This window comes from Meleagris gallopavo, chromosome 3 (genome assembly GCF_905368555.1).
Source record: "Meleagris gallopavo chromosome 3, MGAL_WU_HG_1.1, whole genome shotgun sequence".
NCBI classification, from domain to species: domain Eukaryota; kingdom Metazoa; phylum Chordata; class Aves; order Galliformes; family Phasianidae; genus Meleagris; species Meleagris gallopavo.
Window position 1 is genome coordinate 42,886,261 of NC_139406.1, and position 17,099 is coordinate 42,903,359.

Here is a 17,099-nt window from a genome sequence, read left to right on the forward strand (position 1 = left end):
ATGCACACTTAACGTGGAATTGAACAAAAGAGACCTGGGGATGGAGCAGAAAAGAAACTGCCGCCTTTAACTTTTGGAAACAGGCATTAAATACATTGAGTGTGTGAAATTTGTTTTTGTCGTTCAACAGCTGCTCTGTGATCAAAGGTTTCGTTTTCAGTGACCTTTTGGAATCTATATTAGTCTGGCCAGAATAAAAATGCTTTAGTGGTACCTGTATTTGCAGTAAGAGAAGTATGTAACAGCAAGACTTATTATCCCTGATATGATATTGACAATTTTCTAAAGATCAGGCAAAATTTAATTGGCAAAGCTTCAGGTGATGTCAGGACCTTGCTGGGAGAGCTGCCCTGGGACAGTAAGTGAACATACCAATGAGATGTCATAGCATCAGCCTGAACTTTGGTAGCTTCTCCTCATGTCTCAGACCTGCTACAGCATTCGGAGGCTTCCTGTAGTTAGACTGATGTCTGAAACATCTCTGGAGCTTGCATTTTACAAACAGTGCTGTGTGATAGGATAGTAGGTGGGATGCAGAAGTAACCTTTTGTGGAAGTGATGGTAGGAAATCCCTGGTGCAGTGAAATGCTGTTGCAACGATGGGAAGGTGCTCCCCCCAGTACTTTGCAAGCAGGAGTGTCCTCTCTTAAGTGAGATTTGAGTGATATTTGGAAAATGAGCGACTCCATCTAGCTCAGTAGAATTTCCACAACTTCCTTTCCCACCAGTGGAAGGATATTAGCAAAAGAATCACAGAAGGCTGAGTTCTGAAGGCTGAAATAACAACTGAACGAACCCTCAGAATTTGCAGATTCATCTCAATTGTGGTGAAACATTGGAAAACAGAACTGAAGAGCCAAGAAGAGTACTTAGGAAATCATTGACTGCAGCTAGTATTTTAAGACTTTTCAAAATACATTGCAAAACACTTCAGTTGCCTGTAAGCTCTATAAAGAAGGCTCCTATTCACTGATGTCTCTTTTATTACTTCTGTTCTGAAGTTTTTTCAGGCTTTCCTTAGCCCAGGCCTGCAAGCAGTAGGAGCTTGCTGCTGTGAGCTGCCAGTTGCTCTCACACAACCATGTGGTTTGGGGCATGCTGCAGTTGTTCTCTGCCTGCTGGCTTAGGCTCTGGGCTCACCTTTCACGGCTGCCAAGGTCTTTCGTAACCTCTGATCTTTCATAACCCTTAGTGCTAGCCAGTTCCTCGCACACACGTTTTGTAATCTACACATATGCCATGCTTTTCATCCCATTGACTTGCAGTAAACTCATCCTAGGTGAACTTGAAGTACCGGTGTTTCTTGGGTCTGAGTTCTTCTGAGCCTGACCTGGGTCTTTCAGAGTTCAGGCTTCCTTTCCTGAGACCAAGAGTGCTCAGAGGAGGGGAAAATACGTTGCAAACCAGAGCATGGAGTGCATGCAGTCTTTGATTTCCTTTTCTCACAAGCTGTGAAGCCCTTGTGAGTTAAGTGTTAGCTAGCTAGAGTGGTGTCCTCCTTCATTTCCTTTTCTAAACTGTTGCACAGCATTTCTCTGCTGTCTCTGCCACCCAGATCCTGTTTGCAGCCAGCTCTGTCTGCAGTACCGAAAGTAGGGTCAGTGAGAAGAAAAGCTGCTGTGACTGAAATTGGTTTACTTACTCCTCAGCCATTCTCTTCTTTGACAGTAATTGCATGCTGCACTGATGCAATACAATTTGTTGTAGTTCTTAAAGAGAATGAGTGACCTCTTACAGCTGGCCAGCCAGCACCATGGAGGCTGCAGATGTCTTCAGATACAAATAGCTGTCACTTTGCAGGTTTGATGGATGATCTCTTAATAGGGAATTAAATGAGAAAGCAAGTGACTAACAGCTTTAATAAAAACAGGGAGGGGGATGAGGAAGTAATCTGTTGGATTTATTAGCCTGATGGTGTGAGAGAGCATTTCCTTGGCATGACAGCCAGTGGCTTGCTCACTGCTATTAAAGCACTTCAGCATGATTCCATACAGGTGGTCTTTTTACACAGTGTGGAATTATATTGGATTAATCACATAAAACCGATGTTTACTGTTTCTAGCTCCTTTCTGTGGAACTTTTCTCAGTACTCCACCAAGAATGAAGTTTGAGGCTGACAGTCTGTCTGTAAGAGATAACCCTGATGACAAACTTCTTATTGTTCAGAGTACTGCAGTGTGGCAGTAGTTTTAGTGTATTTGTCATGTTGCAGAGTAGATTTTATGGCTGGTAAAGAGGATGCTTGGTCCAACTTTTTTTTTTTTCTTTTGGGTGTTCAAGAAGAGAAGGTACATTGTAAAAAGACTTTCTTGCTGGATTCCCACGAAGAACCATGCACATGCTTGTTCTGCTCCATCAGAAACAAAAAGAAATTTCCAACAATGGCAGTATTTCACAGAATGCTCATTAGTGACTCCGGTCTGCACTGCTCTCAGTGGTGTGTTAATTGTTGCCTGTGTTTCCTTTCTGTTGCTCAGTCATACCCTGACCGCATTTCTCCTCTGTGTCTAGGAGGCCCCGAGGTTGCTGCTCACAGAGTGCCCTCCACATTCTCCTTTCTGCCACAAATTATCAAAAAGTTAGCCTTAAGCAGAATTTGACCTTCAGATCTGTTCTGGGAGTTTGATAACGTGACACTTAAGATTTTTGGCTTCAAGATCTGACAGATTATAGCAAAATGTTCAGTGTTTTCTAGAATTTTCAAACTGGCTCCAATTCAAATCAAATCCAATCAGGTCCTTGTGTTTGATATACAGAAAATAGTATTATTTGACTTTGGATCTGAATTCTAAACTTTATAGTTGGCTTCTTCCACAGTTATGCTAGGACTCAGCCTAGCCAGGTTGCTTCCTATTTAAGGGAAGGATCCTGAATACAAACTGGATTTCTGCTTTCAGATCGAAGCTCAAACTGAAACGCCCCCATATTGGCCATTTGGTTCAAGATTGTTCCAGGATTTTTCAGCAGGCATTTGTCCGTGGGATTGACAGGGCTGGATGTAATGTAATGTCTAGAATGAATGTGTGAATGTTTCACTCTCCCACTCAGAAAGGGACTCAGGAGCCATCTTTGTTACAGCTGGTAGATGAAAGAGGGATTCATTTGAGGCAGATGAAATTTTTACGTTTTTTTTTTTTTTTTTTTTTTTTTTTTTACAAAGGCATGTAGATTTTCACAGGAGAATTTAATTCCTGGAAAATCTCCTGAGGATAGTAGGTCTTGCTGAGAGTCAAAATCACATACACTGCCCTCTAATCTGTCTGGAAAAGGCTATGCCTGGAGTTATTATGGGGTTGCATCAAGTAATCCCATGCTCAGAGATTTTTCTGACAAATTCAATCAATTATTTTGGTGCACATGTAGCTGAAAAAAGTGCTATGGGTCACATTCCTGCTGCTTGGCAATAAGTAGCAGGCTCAACACCAGTGGAATCAATGACATTTTCATTTGTGTGTGCCAGCATGAAATGTGTCTATGTGCATACAAAGCTGTTAGAAACAAAAATGGAAGAAAATGTGTTCAACAAACTGCTTGCATAGTTACATAGGGAAATGCTTCTGCTGTAATTGCAGTGACAAGTAAGCATTTTTAATGGCATTTTATATGGTCGCCAACACAGACAAGTTTGTAAAAAATCACATGTAGTTAATCTCTCTGGAAAATGAATGTGTTTCCTAATTAAGCACAGAAAATGTATTTCTTGTTTGTATATCCATGCACGCTTACATCTTTTAATTTTTTGATGCTCCAATATCTGATGTTTTGTGCTACACAGCCTTGGGTTATTTTAGCAAATTTATTAACCCAAATTTATTGGGTTATTTTAGCAAATTTATAAATTTTCCTTAATTTGGAAGAAGGATGCTTATTCTGAAGTGGAGCCAACCAAGATCAAGCATTACTTTTGAAAATGATTGTCATGTGCATGATAAAACCTTCAAATGGTTTTTCCAAGAGTTTGAAAATACAAGTATTTTTTTTTCTTGTTATTTGATTCAATGCTTATTTGATTAAAATTTGAATCTTACATGGACTCCTTGCATGTCTAGGTTCGTGGTTCAGAAATCTGGCTATTGTCTTCTTTCTCTATCTATCTTTGGTTTCCACACCAGCTATGGAAGAGCAGGGCAGAGGGAGGCTGTGTAGCTTGGTTTCTAGGTCAGAAATCTGGAGTTCTGGCTTTCCTATAGGTCTCTTCCCAACTTTTCTTTGTGTTGGTTTTCAGTCTGTACGGTGGAGATGTCTTGCTAGTAATATTTTTGAGTTCTGAAAATATTTGGATCTTAAAAAGTTGCATAGATGTTGCTTTGTTCTCTGCTTCTGGGTTGGCAGGAGATCAGCATTGTGCCAGGACTAGTTATTGTGTTTGTGGAAAGGCTAGGGAAAAAGGGTCTGCAAATTTCATGTCTTAGGATGACCCAAGACATACTAGGGGCTTGTTTTGTTTGCTACTTTTGACTTATCTAGGTTGTTCTCTGAGTTCTGCTCAGTGCTGCCCTTCCAATTTCTGTGGAAGCCTTGGATTAGTCCATTTATGCTTCTTCCTTTTTTAGCTTAGTGCAGTAGTGTGGGAAAAAGTAGTTACTTTACTCATACTGCCTACAGTGAGGTACTGGTATATTGGCTGTGTTTGTTTTTTTTCATTGTTAATCATTCACCATCACACTGCATTATCCTATGGCTTCCCTTTGTCGTGATTTTTGGAGCAGTCATTTTAAAGACAATTTTCAAAACACGAGAACAATAGATGCGTATCCTTTCCTATGTTTACTAGTGAAAGTAACATAAAATTGATGAAATTTTGGGCTAAAAGAGTCTAAAATGATCTCTTTGTATACTTGTATGCTGATATACCTGCATCTCAAGCTAGGTGCTTCTTTGATCTGTTAAAACCTCTAGCAAAGGAGAACATATGTAATTTTTTCTGCTCTGATATTAAAGAAATTTTCCCTGTTACTCAACTGAAATAATCTCTACTGGAAGCAACTTTATTTCTGCTCATGCTTCCTGTAGAGGACATGGGAAACAATTATTACCATCCGTTACATTGACCAGAGACAGAGAGTTAAAATGATTCTTATTAGTCTGTTTTCTTGACTAAGCAGTTACAGCAAATCTGGAAGGACTGAAATATTTTCTGCCTCATGCCATTTTTATTCTGGTTTTCTAAGCTACTCAGGACCTCACCTGAGATCTTGTTTGTGTCTGATAAAACTGAGCTGAGTAATTACCTTTTGGGATGGTCTAGTGTTAGGTATGGAGGTTAGTGGCCCTGCATGCAGCAGAGGGGTTGGATCTTGGTGATTCTTGAGGTCCCTTCCAACCCAAGCCATTCTATGATTCTGTGTTGCTATTCCATCTGAATATAGCACCGTTATCTTTCCAGCTTGTGATCTTACAGACTTCCCACTTTTTCTTACTGCCAGCAGCTATTGTAGCCACTTACTTTATAGTTTACATAGTACTAAATCTCAGTGTTAGTTGCTGATTAGAGTACTGGTTTTGTTGCCATGCGCCTTTGGGACAAGATGATTTGCCAAGAGCCTGAAGAATTAGTGGAGTAGTTCAGCTGCTCCTGGAGTTGTGGAACCAGTGAAGAAATCCTCACGGAGTGGCCTGGCAGCTGAGAGTGAGTACACTGTTCCATCCCATGCATTCTAGGATTGCTCCCTGCCCTGCGGTTTGTGTGTGGATCTCATGTGCCAAGGCCTTTACTTTGTGTCTGACTCCAAGGCTAAGTGTGAGGAGTTGCCCAAGCCAGGGATGGGCTGATCCAGGGCAGTGGAGAGGATGGGAGATGCTGAGTGCCTCTCTACAAAGAGAAGCTCAGTGGAAAAGGAACTGGGGGTCCTGGTGGGCAGCAGGTTGGCCGTGAGCAAGCAGTGTGCCCTTGTGGTCAAGGCCTGGGGATCCTGGGGTGCATTAACAAGAGCCTGGCCAGCAGGTTGAGGGAGGTGATCCTCTGCCCTGTCCCCTGGTGTGGACACATCTGGAGCCTTGTGTCCAATTCTGGGCTCCCTGGTTAAAAAAAGACGGGGATCTTCTAGAAGCAGTACAGTGGGTGGTGACAAAGATGGTGGAGGCCTGGAGCATCTTCTGTAGGAGGACCGATTGAGGGAACTGGGGTGCTCAGCCTGGAGAAGAGAAGGCTGACGAGGAATCTCATGACTTAAAATATCTAGAGTATGGGAGTTAAGTCAATGGGAGTGGACTCTTCGATGACTAGCAGCAACTGCAACACAGGAAGTTCCCAGGGAAGAACTCTGCAGTGAGGGTGACAGAGCGCTGAGAACGCTGCCCAGAGAGGCTGTGGAGTCTCCTTCTCCAGAGACATCCCAAACTCAGCTGGGCTCGTTCCTGTGCGCCTGCTGCAGGGAGCTGCTTTGGCAAGAGCAGGCTCCCTCGGCGGCAGGGCGGGAGCCGCTGCGCCTGCGCCTCAGAGTGAGGAGGGCGGGGGCGGCCGGCGGCGGCCGGCGAGGGGCTGGGCTCAGGCCCTTGTCGCCATGGCGCTGCCCTCCGTGCACCGCTGCTCGCAAGTGAGTCGGGCCCGGGCTCTTCGCCTCGGGGCCTTGCGTTGACCGAGTGTGGGGTGATAGCGTCGGTTGGACTCCATAGCCTGTGCGCCCGGCCGCCAGTGTTGCGTTCAGGCGGTGGGTGAGGTGATTGGCGTGGCTGTGCCCGCAAGGGGTTCACGATGGACGCGGCAAAATCTGCAGGAGGGAATTATAGCTTGAAACGTCATCCTATCCGTTAATACGTTATCTGAAAAAGTAGCGCCGTCCCTTCTTTTTGGTTCTTTCGCCTTTCAGCTCGGTGCCGAAAATGAGCAATTACTCAAGAAGCTGAAAAAGCTACAAACAAGGAATAAGGAGCTGGAAAAGGATTTGGCTCAGATTCAGGAAGAAGGGCGGCAGCGGCAGTTAGTGCGTGGTCATGTCACCAGCAGGGAGTAAGAATTTGTTGTCAAACTGATATCTCTTCTTTTGTGTGTGTGTCTAAAGAAGCATAGCATTTCAGGACTTGTCCATCGTTACCCCCAGACGCACTGAGTCTTACCTGTCCTTCCTATAGACAGGATGGTGGAGATGGGAGGATGCTGGGGGGCAGGTAAAGAATGGCCAGGGTGACTTGGTCAAAGTTGCCACTGTTATACTAAAGTAAACACTTCTGATATCACTGGGTAACAGCCCCTTGCCAGCTGTGCCACACCGTAAGAGCTCAAGAGGGTTTTGCCTCCAGACAGTGGTGAGAGAGTTCAGTTGCATCATTTAAAAGATTTGGCAGCTGTTACCCGAGGACCTGAGAAACTGTAGTTGTGCTTTGAGAAGCGTCCTGCCAGCATTTACTTAAACATTTTTGCACAATTTTCAAGTTCAAGTTTGGTGCTTTCACGATCCTGCCTGAAAAATTTCCATTGTAAAACCAAACTGAAAAGGAGTTTAAACTTTTATTTTTCTGTTGTTTTGTATGAGCCAATTAAAATTGTAAAATCTAATATTATTAAGCTGTTGTGTTTCTTTTGATGAAGCGTTCAGATTCAAACAGACACACACTTGTGGCGTAAGGGTGGATACAGCAAGGATCTTAATCTAGAGGGTGAAAGTGCCAGGTGAGTTCTTGGAAACTGGTTCTTCAGCAAATTAAACATATGCTTCTCTCTAGGGTAGGATGTGTTCTGCGTGGTTGAGTCAAATGTTTCTATGACAAATCTTTCATTGAGAAAAATCAAATTAAAAAACTCAGTCATGTATGTGTGCATGTGTATGTTTTATTTATACATATACTGCACAAATGACTTTTTTGGTAGATTTTTAATAACCTACAGTTATAAAATTTCCTTTTCTAAGAGAGCTTCCGTAACTCATTTTAAATGGCTCATTTTTATTAGCCTATATGTTTTATATACATATAGTTTTTTTTTCAGTATGAGTCACATGATGAGTGGTTCTGTATTCCAGCCTTAATTGACTTGAGAAGTGAGCTGCTATTAACTGCAGTTTGCCAGTTAATGTTAAAAATAAATTTTTGTAACTGCTTTTTTTTTTTAATGCTAAAGGTAGAATTGCGTTTTAAGAAAATGCATAATGAAAAATTTCAGCAATTAGGCATTGTTACATAAAATGTTGGTCAAGCCCCATCTAACTTGGTTTTGAAGTAGGCTGCTCCATTCTTTCAAAGGCTTTTGTTCGTTTACAGGAATAGATTCTGGTCGGTGCATCTTAAGTAGATAGAAGCAGGCCCTGCTGCTGGGGATTCACACCCACTGTTTCTAGTGTTTAGGTGGCTGTAGAATGCCTGTATGTTTGTTTTTTTTTTTTTTTTTAATTACCTTACAGCATACCAGACTCTTGTCAACTGGGTGTCTAGCTCTGGGCTTGAACTGTGTGACTTTGATTGAAGATACTTGAATTATTCTTAAAGACAAGTGCTGGCCCTGTATTGTGTTAGGTTGTGCATCTGTAACTAACTTCTCTTGTATCATCAGTTTGTTTGTTATTTACGGAGCTTTTCTGTGCTAGTATCACTCATCCTGTTTGTGGTGCTGTCATAACATAGTATGAAAGTCAGCTCTTATCCTAATTCTTAATAAAAAATGGAAAAATATCTGTTGATATTCATCAGTTGTTTCATGAATCTGGTATTTGTACACTGAATGCTATGGAATACCATGGGAAATTAGTGCAGCAGATCTCGATGAAAGACAATATCAAAGGGATTATGTAAAATGTTAACTGTTCAAATCCGTTAATTTAATATGGATTTTACGTAGATTTTTGCTCACTTGCACTTATTGTGTCATAGATTTTACTCAGTCATACTTGCAACCAGTGAGGTGTGTGTGTGTTCAAGTGGTGTGGCCAAGATTGCTTGGGAGCAACACAGAGAGGTGGGGATGCTGCATTTTGAGTTCTCATTGTGCTTCTTGGGTTCTTGATGGGTGTCAAGAGCCAGACTTCTTTATATCCTTTAGGAGTTGTCTTTTTTTGTTATTCTTATTGTGCTATTTTTGATTTAACCCAACAGGTGGCTCAGCACCACACAGTTGTTCACTTGTTCCCCCTCCTTCCCAGTGAGATAGGGGAGAGAATTAGGGAGGGGGAAAAAAAAAAAAAAAAAAAGCAGGACTTGTGAGTTGAGATAAAACTATTTACTAAGATAGATAAGATAGAGAAAAGGAAAATAGTTATGGCTATATACGTGTGTGTGTGTGTGTGTGTGTGTGTAAATGTATATAACAAGATGCACAAGCAATTGCTCACCACCTCCCTGACCAATGCTCAGCTAGCCCCCCGGCAGTGGAAGAGAGCCAAAAGAGCACCCAGTCACTTCCTAACTCATTCCACTTCATGTCATATGGCATGGAATATTCCTTTGGCCAGTTTAAGTCAGCTGTCCTAATTCTGTTCCCTCCCAGCTCCTTGGGCCCTTTGTTGCCAAAGGCCTTGGCTCTGTACTACGCTGCTTGGCAGCAACTACAAACATCAGTGTATTATCAACATTGTTTTTCTCCTAGAACTAAAACATAGCATCATACCAGACATTCTGAAGAAAATCCATCCCGGGTGATATTAAGACAGGGTAACAAATGATAGATGTGACGTATTGCAAATTTGCTGCCACCCTCCTGTCCTGAGTCTTCCCTCAGCGGGTTGTTTGTACTGAGTGTGACCATCTAGGCTGGTGAGAAACACTGAGTCCTTGGCCTGAGTAATAGTGGTTCTTTCCATTGATGCAGGCAGTTCTTTTACCTCTCGCTTTGCAATTTCTCCAGTGCTTTCTCTGTTGCTGGTCAAACTTCATTCATAGCAATCTTAATATTTCCATTACAAGCCTACAGTAAAACTGCTACCCAAAGGATTTCTTTGAGACATGTATGGTACTTTTATGATAAAGCTTGTTTTGTTGGCATTTGTATTTTATTGCAATTTATACATTTCTTCTGTTTTAGACTACTACAGCTGTATAGTAATCTACAGAAATGTTATGTTAAGGAAATGAAAACAAACCAGGAACAAAGTGAAACAATTAGAAACCTCACTGTAAGTAGAACTTGTAGGAGATGGTATCAAATAGCCAAACATAAGCTCTTTGGTAGACAGAAAAATTCTTAGGTTTGCAGCATGGGTTTTGCAAAGTTTTTCTTTTCATACTCATTGTTCCTCCTGTTTCCCGTGCCATTGGGATAATGGGAAGTAGTCTCTGTTCAGTTTGGAGGTGAACCATCTCACTGATATGTCTTTAACTTGCTCTCTTCTTTCATTGCTTGTTCCTTTACTCATCTATCTGCACCTTCTACCAACTGTATATGCATTTTCCCTCTCTTGCTTCAGCATTTTCTGTATGTGTTGTGAGCCGATATATTTCAGGAGCCCAGCAGCAAGCTAACCAAAAAAGGCAAGTATTTTTCAGACAGCAAAATCTGCTGGCTTGCTGTACATGAGAATAGCATAACTGAAGCAAAGGTTGGGTTGTGTGGTCAGGAGGAGACCAAGAAGCTGCTTCAAGTGGGTTTTGCCTCGTCAGCCATTTAGTAGCATTGTGGCTGGCCATTATTTATATATATATATAAATATATATATATATATAATATATATATATATATATAATATAATGAATTTTTACCTAGGAGTTTGTAAACATGTGCTTCCTTTGCATTTTGAATGTTTGTTATGACTGGATTATGTCTGCGTTTTGTAAAAGCTGAGAACTGCTGTATAATGGGGAAAGGTTTGGTATCTTTGTGCATGAACAGTTTTGCTTTGTTGGCTGTGTGCTCGGATACATATTTCTTAAAAACATTTCTGAGGTGTGCAGATCTTCAGTTGCTACATTTTTCCTCTCCTTTCAGACACTTCTAGATGAACGTACCTTTAACTGAGTGATTGAAGGCTCTAGGTTTGCGTTCAGGATACGTTTCCATTCGTACTCAGTTGAGCTATGTTTTTCTGCTATGCATTTTAAAATAAATTTTGGTTTCTTGACAGATGAAAATTCATGAGCTAGAGCGTAATCTTCGAGAGCAGAAGCAAAGGATTGAGCAATTGGAACATAGTAAGGTTTTGTGGAAAACTCATGCTGTTTCTGGGAAAAGAAGTCGAACCCTAGAGGGAGAAATAGTGTCTCACAGAGACACATCTAAAAAGAAGGAGTCCTGCTGCAGTAAATATTTAGGTAATAACGGTATAGTTCATTTCAATGATGCTCCTTTCACTATGACCACCAGAGGGGATGCGTTTCATTTCTAATCTGTGGGCACTCTCCAGTTATTTCTTACACTGCAGCATCTAAAATGCTGCCATTTTAATATTGTGTCTGTGAATCCAATTCTGCACTATAATCATGGGCATGAATGCGTGGTGCATTCACTAGCATTCATTATTTATTCCAGTAAACTTTATTTGTACAAAACTTAGTAGCTACATTCTTTGGCTTTCAGACAGTGAGCCACAAGATAAACTGTTTTTAGCCATAACACGTGCAGTAAATCCATCCAGTGTTGGTTTGTGCATGTCTTCCTCATGAATCTAAAACTGTAAGATAAATCCTGTTCCTCTCCAAAGCATTATTAAAAAAAAAAAAATAAGTTGAAGAGGTCATATAATGTATGTATAATTTTTCAGGAAGTTTTCAGCAGCTGCTGTTGTGACCCTTTCTTAAGTCAGAAAATGATAATCAAGCTGTGATGCAGCTGTTTTGCAACTTCTTTTGAAAGGAAAAATCCCCACGTTCTAAGAATCGGTTCAAAAATGCCCAATTTGAGATTCTGACACCTTTTGTAGCAGCTGGGAGTGATCTGGGCCAATTCTTAAGAATAAGTCACTATAAGAAAAAGATAACTTGGAAAAGCTGAAGCATAATTTTCTAATAGCAGAAAATGCAGGCAGCTCTTTAGCTGCGGTCTGATTCATGTGAGGGGGAGGCTGACTGTGATGGCTAAAGTCTGTATTTTGTTATTTGAATATAGAGCTGTTGCTAAAGGAGATTAAAAAGCTGAAGAAAGAAAATGAAAAGTTGTCTGAGGAAAGGAGAGCACTAAGGAAGGAATTAGCTGGATTAGACAAGGTAATTTCTTATAGGACCTATTCTTATAAGAGCAGGTGATTTTTGAAAAATAAACTTTTCTATCTTGGCTTTTAGGAAGCAAAATACATTAAAAAAAATCAATGTGTGCCATTCTGAAAAAAAAAATGAATGACTCCTTGAAATACTCATATCCTGCAATAGTGCTTGGCTAATGAAAAAAAAAAATTATGATTTTTTTTTTTCTTTTTACTTTAAAATTGTGAATTTCCTTGTAGATGCTTTTTTTTAATGGCTCGACAATTTAATTTCCTCCAAGAGAGATTATTTGTCTTCTGTTGTTACGAGATCAAAGTGCTGGTAACTGAAACTGTGTCTGTGGCAGAACTGTGACCTTTGGAGGGTCATGAAGGGTTTGTGGTAGATTGTCTCCACAGTTATCAAAGGAGGAAGAGTGAAAGGTTGATAATTCTTGAATTGATATGGGAAGGTGGAGAGATCCTACTTAGCTATAGAAGATTCAGTTTAATATTACTGGTCTAAGATTTTATTTTCAGCATAAAACGTGCTTTAATTGTTCTAAAAGCAAATAATATTGTGTTCACTTTCATTACAGAGGTAGTGATAAAACCTGGTGCTAATTCATTAGATGTGGAATTTGTAGAGCATTGAATTTGGATAAGTTCTAGATTCCCCTTGCTTGGAAGTCGGGGACAGCTCATGGCTGAAAGTTTGATTTCTCAGAAGAAGAAAATACTGCTCTGAAGTTATGGACCCATTTTTTTGGTAGTTTTAAGTCACTGTGCTTACTTAGGATGTATGTAGCTATTCTTTAAAAAAAAAAAAGTCAAAAGAAGAAGCAGGAGAAGATGTCAAATGTAAGTAGATAACAGTGTTACTTTGGTAGATAGGACTTTACAGATTTGGTGAAATAAAGTTTTGATTGCTTGTATTCTGTTTACAGTCCTTAGGTTTTCCAGCACCTTTTGACTTTGCTTACAGAGCATCTGAACTGCTCAATAGACTTGAGCTGTAGAAGTTGAATAAGAAATAGTTTCATCTCAGCTGTAGGCTATTAGTATTGTAAGAACTGAAGTTTATTTTTATGAAGCTGAACTGGTCTAGTTAAGTACAGATAGAAGTACTTGTTAAGTTACGCACTGTAATAACAAAAGAATTACTCTGAGGAAGTGAATCATGTGGGCTGATGTTCATCAGGACTAGTTGTTATGGCTTGCATACTGAGCTGTTTCTGTGTTTCTTGCAGCCTCACGTAGTGCTCTTCTTCATTCCCAGCTTTCTTGCAAATTGCTTTTGTCTGATTAAGCTGACTCTGTTGGATGATGTTATCCATTTGGTGGTCTATCTTAGTGCATCATAGATCTTGTCCACTCCTAGTGCAGTCATCAATAATAGATCTGAAACAGCACGTTCATTAACACGATGTAGCTGTACTGAAGATTCTAAACTAACCCTAGCAATTTATAACGAAGTTCACGGTTTGAAGAAATGTACATCCTTCCATCTCTAAATGTTGCATCTGTTTTTCCACCTTAAACTCTTCGCTATTGCCTTGTTCAAATGCTAACATTATTGTTGATAGTTGGCTCTCCTTACATCTCTTCTTGCTTATTTTCCCCTTTAGTTTCTTCCAAGTTAGTGGCATGCTCTCTACTGCTGGCTGACTTCTGCATGATTTTGCATGGTGGCTGTTTCAGATCTCATAGAAACCTTTCTTCTTCACTCTTCTCTGTATTTCTATTTCAGATATCCTTTGAACTTAGATTGTTTCCGTGTTCTATTCCTGTGTTGCTGTATTTTTGCACAGATGAATTTGTGACAGTGACATTATTTCCTTCAATTTTGGATTGCCATTTCCTATCTTTCTGACAAACCAACTTTTTTTTTTCTTCCTTCTATTGTTTCTCTTGTATCTTTCCTGTTATCAGTCTCTATTTCAGGCTCTGAAGTAACTTAAATTGTGCTTGCATTCCCTCTCAGTGCAAAGTTTTTAACCTATTACACATGATTATAGTGGATGTGCGCTGTGTTTGCAGAACTTGGCCATATCCTAATTAAAACAAAGTGTCTGAACATGGGAACAACAGAAATGCTGACCAGCTCTTATGGAGAATATCTTCCAAAGAAACTGAGGTGATTATTTTTGGGTTTTTCTAGGAGTTTTTCGAAGAGATAGAAGATCTAAAGCATGCTGTGCAGGAATCTGTGAAACTGAATAATCAGTATGAGAAGTGCTTGAAACAAATAAGTGTCATCTTTGGACTTCCTTTTACAGCACATTTGTAATTGCTGATAATCCAATGGCAAGTAGGTTTTCTACTTTTTTTTTTTTTAATACTGCAAATTTGAAATGTAGTGTCACATTTTGATACTATTGTGAAATCAGTAATGTCAACTCAGTGTAGGAAGCTGTTTGGAAGTGTTTTTGTATTTTATGCATTTGATTTTGTACGTCTGGTTTTTAAATAAACTGTGGTCTGCACAACTTCAGCTGAGTTTTCAGAGCTCTCTTTCACACTCATTAAATGCACCAATTGCAGCTGTGGTTGTGGGTGTTTGTGAGAAAATCAAATCTTGTGTTTCAGTTTGAAGAATTTCCCAATATGGCATTTGCTGTAAATAAAATGTACGTATAAAAAAAACCCAAAAGACCATGTATGTATATAAAAAAAACCGTGTAAAGACTGGCATTCTGCTGATTGACTCTATATGTGTATTTATGTCTCTGGGCAGCCTGGTCTGCTGGTTGGCGACCCTGCCCACAGCAGGGGGGTTGAAACTAGATGATCTTTTGAGGTCCTTTTCTACCCAGGCCATTCTATGATTCTATATATTTAACTCATCAGAAGCTCTTATTTGGTTGAAGAGTGAGTATTACTACTCCAGTATCTGAAGCACTAATAGGAATCGAGTGCTGAGAGTCAGAGCACACGAGGTAGAAGTGTCCCATTGCTTCGGAGAGAGAGGCTGAGAAAAAGCTTGGAATGCAAAGAGAGAACTCAGTTGTGCATTTCAAGAGGGAAAACTTGGGACATTTGAACCTGAACTTGTTTGTAACTGTTATGCTTTGAAGCATATATAGACCTTGAATTATATTCTCTGAAGGTTGAATGCTGTAACTTTGTGACACTACAATGGAAAAAGTGAGAGAAAGTTTGAGTTCATCTTGAGGTTAGAAATACTATGGTTATTTATACACTCACGCAGCTGCTTGAGTGTAATAACAACACAGAGACTCTATCACATTGTGACAGTTTGATAGCTGTAAATTAATAATTTGGCTTAAAAGAACACGAGGTATTTAGGGTTACATACTCACTAAGTTAGAGGCAGGATAAAGCTCTGAGTTCCTTGCTTTCTGAGTCTGTATGGCATTGTACCTTGCTTCATCCTTACCTTACTTGTAAATAGAAGCTGGATAACCAGCTGGAAAATCTTGATCTCACCTTCATGACGACCTCAGAAAACTTTAAAAATCGTTCTTGCATTGGCCACTGCCATCTATTTTGAGAAGCAAGAGTGAGAAATGCCTCCATAAGCCCTGGTGACAGCGCATGTTTTGGTCCAACCTAAACGACCGGCCTTGTGAGAAGGAGGAGCAGCAGCGCTGCACAGCGCTGTGTTGCACCACAGCTCCATCTTGCAGTGCATCTGTGGTCCGACAGCACTATTTTTGGCCCTTCCATCACGTGTGAGAGAGAAAGAGAGCAGCTTTCTTCTGTGTGGCGTCTGCTTGTTGGTGCTCGTATGTGAGGCTGGGACAACCGGTGCACGCGCTGCCATTTGGTGTGCAGAGATGCGTGGCTGTGAGCACACAGCGCAGGCAGGATGTGAGCAGCTGTCGGCTTGCAGGCTGCAGGGCGAGGTAGGAGAGCGACACGGGCAATGCAGATGGGTGTTTCTGTTGCAGGAGCTGTCCTTCAGCTTGTTCTGCCTCACAGATTTTGGTTTGTCTTCTGATCTTTCACTAGAAATGTAGGGTGAGGATGGGAGACCTTGGGCATCTTCCCCACCCGGTGACACGGCTCCCAGAACGCTAACAGCCAGCAGCAGGAAGGCAGGAGAGTGAGTGTGCACACACTGGGGACTGGTGTGTGGGCAGCTTCTGAAGAGCTCGGATGTGTGAAAAATGGCATAACAAAAATCTACTAGAACACGTTGGTATTGGTAGCAAAGTGACAGGTTATATTATTAGTGCTAAGCTTTGTGTGGGCTGTGGATAAGGAGAGTCGTGTGATTTTTCATTTTTATCTTATTTTTTACATGCCTAATGCAAGTATATAAGCTTACTAGCATTTTCTCTTCAACTCAGTACTGTTTTTCCTGGGAGAGGAGACTGTTTAGGACTACCACAGCCTACTTTCCAAGTTACAGGGTAGATACAGTTTGCTCAGGGTGAGTTTACCTGCTTTTCTGCTTGTTGCTGTATATGTTGGATGGACATTTTTGCTGTAATCCTGCCTTGCTGTGAGATGCACAAACAAGATCTCACTGATTTTTGCATTGCTAGTTGAAATGCAGGCGAGATTTGTATTAAGTTAACCAGCCTTTATTTGTGGTTCCTCTGTTTTGTGAAACTGAGATGTCTGGCCAGTAGCTTTGTCATGTAGGACTAAGTTTAGATAGAACTGGATTATGTACCATTATAAATTGGCCATGCTAATGTTAAATAATGTATGCTGGAAGTGTTACATGATGGAGGCTAATGGTTCTTTGTCTTGAACAAGTACTATGTAGTGTTTATTTGCAAGTTCATGTTTAAAAATAAGTGTCTGTTATCAGATAGAGATTTTGGCTGTGGGGAAAAAAAAGATTATCTGTTTTTGATTTCACAGAATCATAGAATTGTTGGAAGGGACCTTTAAGATCATCTAGTTCCAACTCCCTGCTGCAGGCAGGGACACCTCCCATATACCAGGTTGCTCAAAGTCCCATCCATCTTACCGCTAGGGTGCAATTTTGCTGTTGTAAGTGGAATAGGGGAACAGCGACAAGAATTTCGGTGTGCTTCTGTAAAAGTTTGTTGTTGAGGGTGTGAGTAGCACCTTGATAGTTTC

At 40.7% G+C, this 17,099-nt stretch overlaps 1 protein-coding gene across 1 annotated transcript; it reads left to right on the forward strand.

Moving 5' to 3' along the window:
- The first annotated feature begins 5,692 nt into the window (after positions 1-5,692).
- LOC104910267 (uncharacterized) lies at positions 5,693-14,345 on the forward strand. The gene is made up of 7 exons (XM_010708758.4): positions 5,693-6,536; positions 6,810-6,949; positions 7,529-7,609; positions 9,950-10,040; positions 10,986-11,172; positions 11,966-12,063; positions 14,200-14,345. The coding sequence occupies exons 1-7, from the start codon at positions 6,504-6,506 to the stop codon at positions 14,326-14,328; spliced, it is 759 nt and encodes a 252-aa protein (XP_010707060.2). The 5' UTR covers positions 5,693-6,503; the 3' UTR covers positions 14,329-14,345.
- Positions 14,346-17,099: the final 2,754 nt, after the last annotated feature.